The sequence below is a fragment of the Triticum aestivum genome, chromosome 5D (genome assembly GCF_018294505.1).
Source record: "Triticum aestivum cultivar Chinese Spring chromosome 5D, IWGSC CS RefSeq v2.1, whole genome shotgun sequence".
Classification (NCBI taxonomy): Eukaryota; Viridiplantae; Streptophyta; class Magnoliopsida; order Poales; family Poaceae; genus Triticum; species Triticum aestivum.
Window position 1 is genome coordinate 511120059 of NC_057808.1, and position 2422 is coordinate 511122480.

Sequence of the window (2422 nt, forward strand, 5' to 3'; positions counted from 1 at the left end):
ACATTAATCTAAAATGTTAACTTAATATTGAAAATGATAATTAACCTTACTTTTATCTAATCTTTCAAACCTCAGATGTAATAGTGTTTTTTCTTTGTAAGTTATATGTTTAAGTATAAACAAACAGAAAATTCTAGATTATATAGGGTGTCTACCCCCCGCAAAAAAAAATATAGGGTGTCTAGGAGCAGTGTTTCCTATTTTTGTTATGCGTCAATTCGTCAAGTAAATAATTTACATAAAACACTTTGTAGTATATGTTCAACCGTCTATGGAAGACACGTGTAAATAAATGTGAGCCCGGCATATTTTTTCAGATGATCAGATCAAATGGCCATATCAAATACGGGCCATGGCATGGAAGGCAGGCAAATCTTATAATGTTTTTGCATAGAATCCTCGTAATTTACATCATGGTAGTACATATCAGACCGCACGACGACACACCTCACCGCAAGCAAGGCAGATTACTTCCCGGGAACAAAGTTGGTGGCGAATGCCCAAGCATTGTTGTTGACGGGGTCGGCGAGGTGATCAGCGAGGTTCTCGAGTGGACCCTTGCCGGTGACAATGGCTTGCACAAAGAAACCAAACATGGAGTACATGGCGAGACGACCGTTCTTGATCTCCTTGACCTTGAGCTCTGCGAATGCCTCGGGGTCGTCGGCAAGGCCGAGCGGGTCGAAACTGCCGCCCGGGTAGAGCGGGTCTACGATCTCACCGAGTGGCCCGCCGGCAATACGGTAACCCTCGACGGCGCCCATAAGCACGACCTGACATGCCCAGATGGCAAGGATGCTTTGCGCGTGCACGAGGCTTGGGTTGCCGAGGTAGTCGAGGCCACCCTCGCTAAAGATCTGGGATCCGGCCTTGAACCAAACAGCCTCACCAAATTTAACGCCGTTGCGGGCGAGCAGCTCGGGGAAGACACAACCGAGCGCGCCAAGCATGGCCCAGCGGCAGTGGATCACCTCCAGTTCACGGTTCTTGGCAAAGGTCTCAGGGTCGGCTGATAACCCAGCAGTGTCCCAGCCGTAGTCACCAGGGAACTCGCCGGTGAGGTAGCTCGGGGGCTCGCCAGAAAGCGGGCCGAGGTAGAGCACGCGGTCAGAGCCGTACCACGGGCTGCTGGAGGCGACCTGCTTGGCCTTTGCCGCTGTCTTGCGCATGGTGACGCGAGCCTCCCCGAAAAGAAACGACGATGGCAGGTTCTTCACTGCCTTGCCGGCAAAGGCTGGGGAAGAGAGTGACATGGTGGTTGCAGACATTCTGATCGATGGAGGTTCTGTGTGTTCTCCAAGAATGAGGAGTGGGTGTGGAGATGGCTTAAGAGGATCGGGGCAAGGGGCTTCTTAAGGCAGTGGACGGGCAGAGGAGATTGAACTGGTGTAAGCTGACAGGAGAGAGGTGTATAGCAAGAAATCTGTATCTTGGATGTCATTGGTGCAGATTGAGAGCCACAAGGAGATTAGATATACTTCTGGATCTTGTGGATATGGCTAGTTGGGAATCTCTTTAGATAACTGTGATTGGATGACACGCCAATATATGCACGTGAGCATGCCATGTATTTCCCTCCAAAAGGACAATATTGGATATCCATTCTTGCAACCAAGGAATATCACCGCAATTGTTGAGCAAATTTCTATTTGACTGACTGTACATTTTATTGACATCGTTATCTGAAATAGAAACGGAGACATGCTCATGCATGTTCGTCCATTCTAGCAACATCGATCCAGAGCATACGACAAATACAAGCTAGCAGCCGGAAGAAACATAACATGATCGTCGGATATGACCATACCTATTGCACCATCACCCAAATCCACGAAAAAAGGCTGCATCAACATTGATTTTTGCAATGTCCCTGTTGGGCCTAAGCCAAACCTCTCATTGTATATTTGAACATTTCATGGAAATTTTGTAAATTCTTAAATCTCTTCTTGAAATTTATTTTATTTGTTTATGCAAAATAATTCATTTTCACGAACTAAGCATAGTTTACATGGTTAGTTTCTTTGTTTTGGAACCAAACCCACTTGGGTTTAAGTCCTAAACTTGGCATGACCACTCAAATATTTTCTAAATTTATTTCAAGTTTTCCAGCGCGATTCCTTGTATGATGTGTTCATATGGGTGAGTGTGTGTGGTGTGGTGAGCATCTGCGTTTACATTGTGTTTCTCAAAAATAAACATGTTTTCGAAATCTAATATAAGCATTTTCACTTGAATGACGTAACTCATGCGTTTTGAGGGGAGATACAATAGTTATACTCAACACTTTCCTCGTTGATCTTACACACATTTGTAATTATTAAGCTTAAAACATGTTTGTTTATTAAGAGTGTGCTTTATGTTTTCGTAGTTTCTATAATTGCACCTTCATGAGGGTTCTTAAACCTATCATGGGAAAATCGGT

At 45.0% G+C, this 2422-nt stretch overlaps 1 protein-coding gene across 1 annotated transcript; it reads right to left on the reverse strand.

Moving 5' to 3' along the window:
- Positions 1-373: 373 nt before the first annotated feature.
- Positions 374-1439, reverse strand: LOC123123326 (chlorophyll a-b binding protein of LHCII type 1). Its single transcript, XM_044543814.1, has one exon. The coding sequence runs from the start codon at positions 1266-1268 to the stop codon at positions 468-470; it is 801 nt and encodes a 266-aa protein (XP_044399749.1). The 5' UTR covers positions 1269-1439; the 3' UTR covers positions 374-467.
- Positions 1440-2422: the final 983 nt, after the last annotated feature.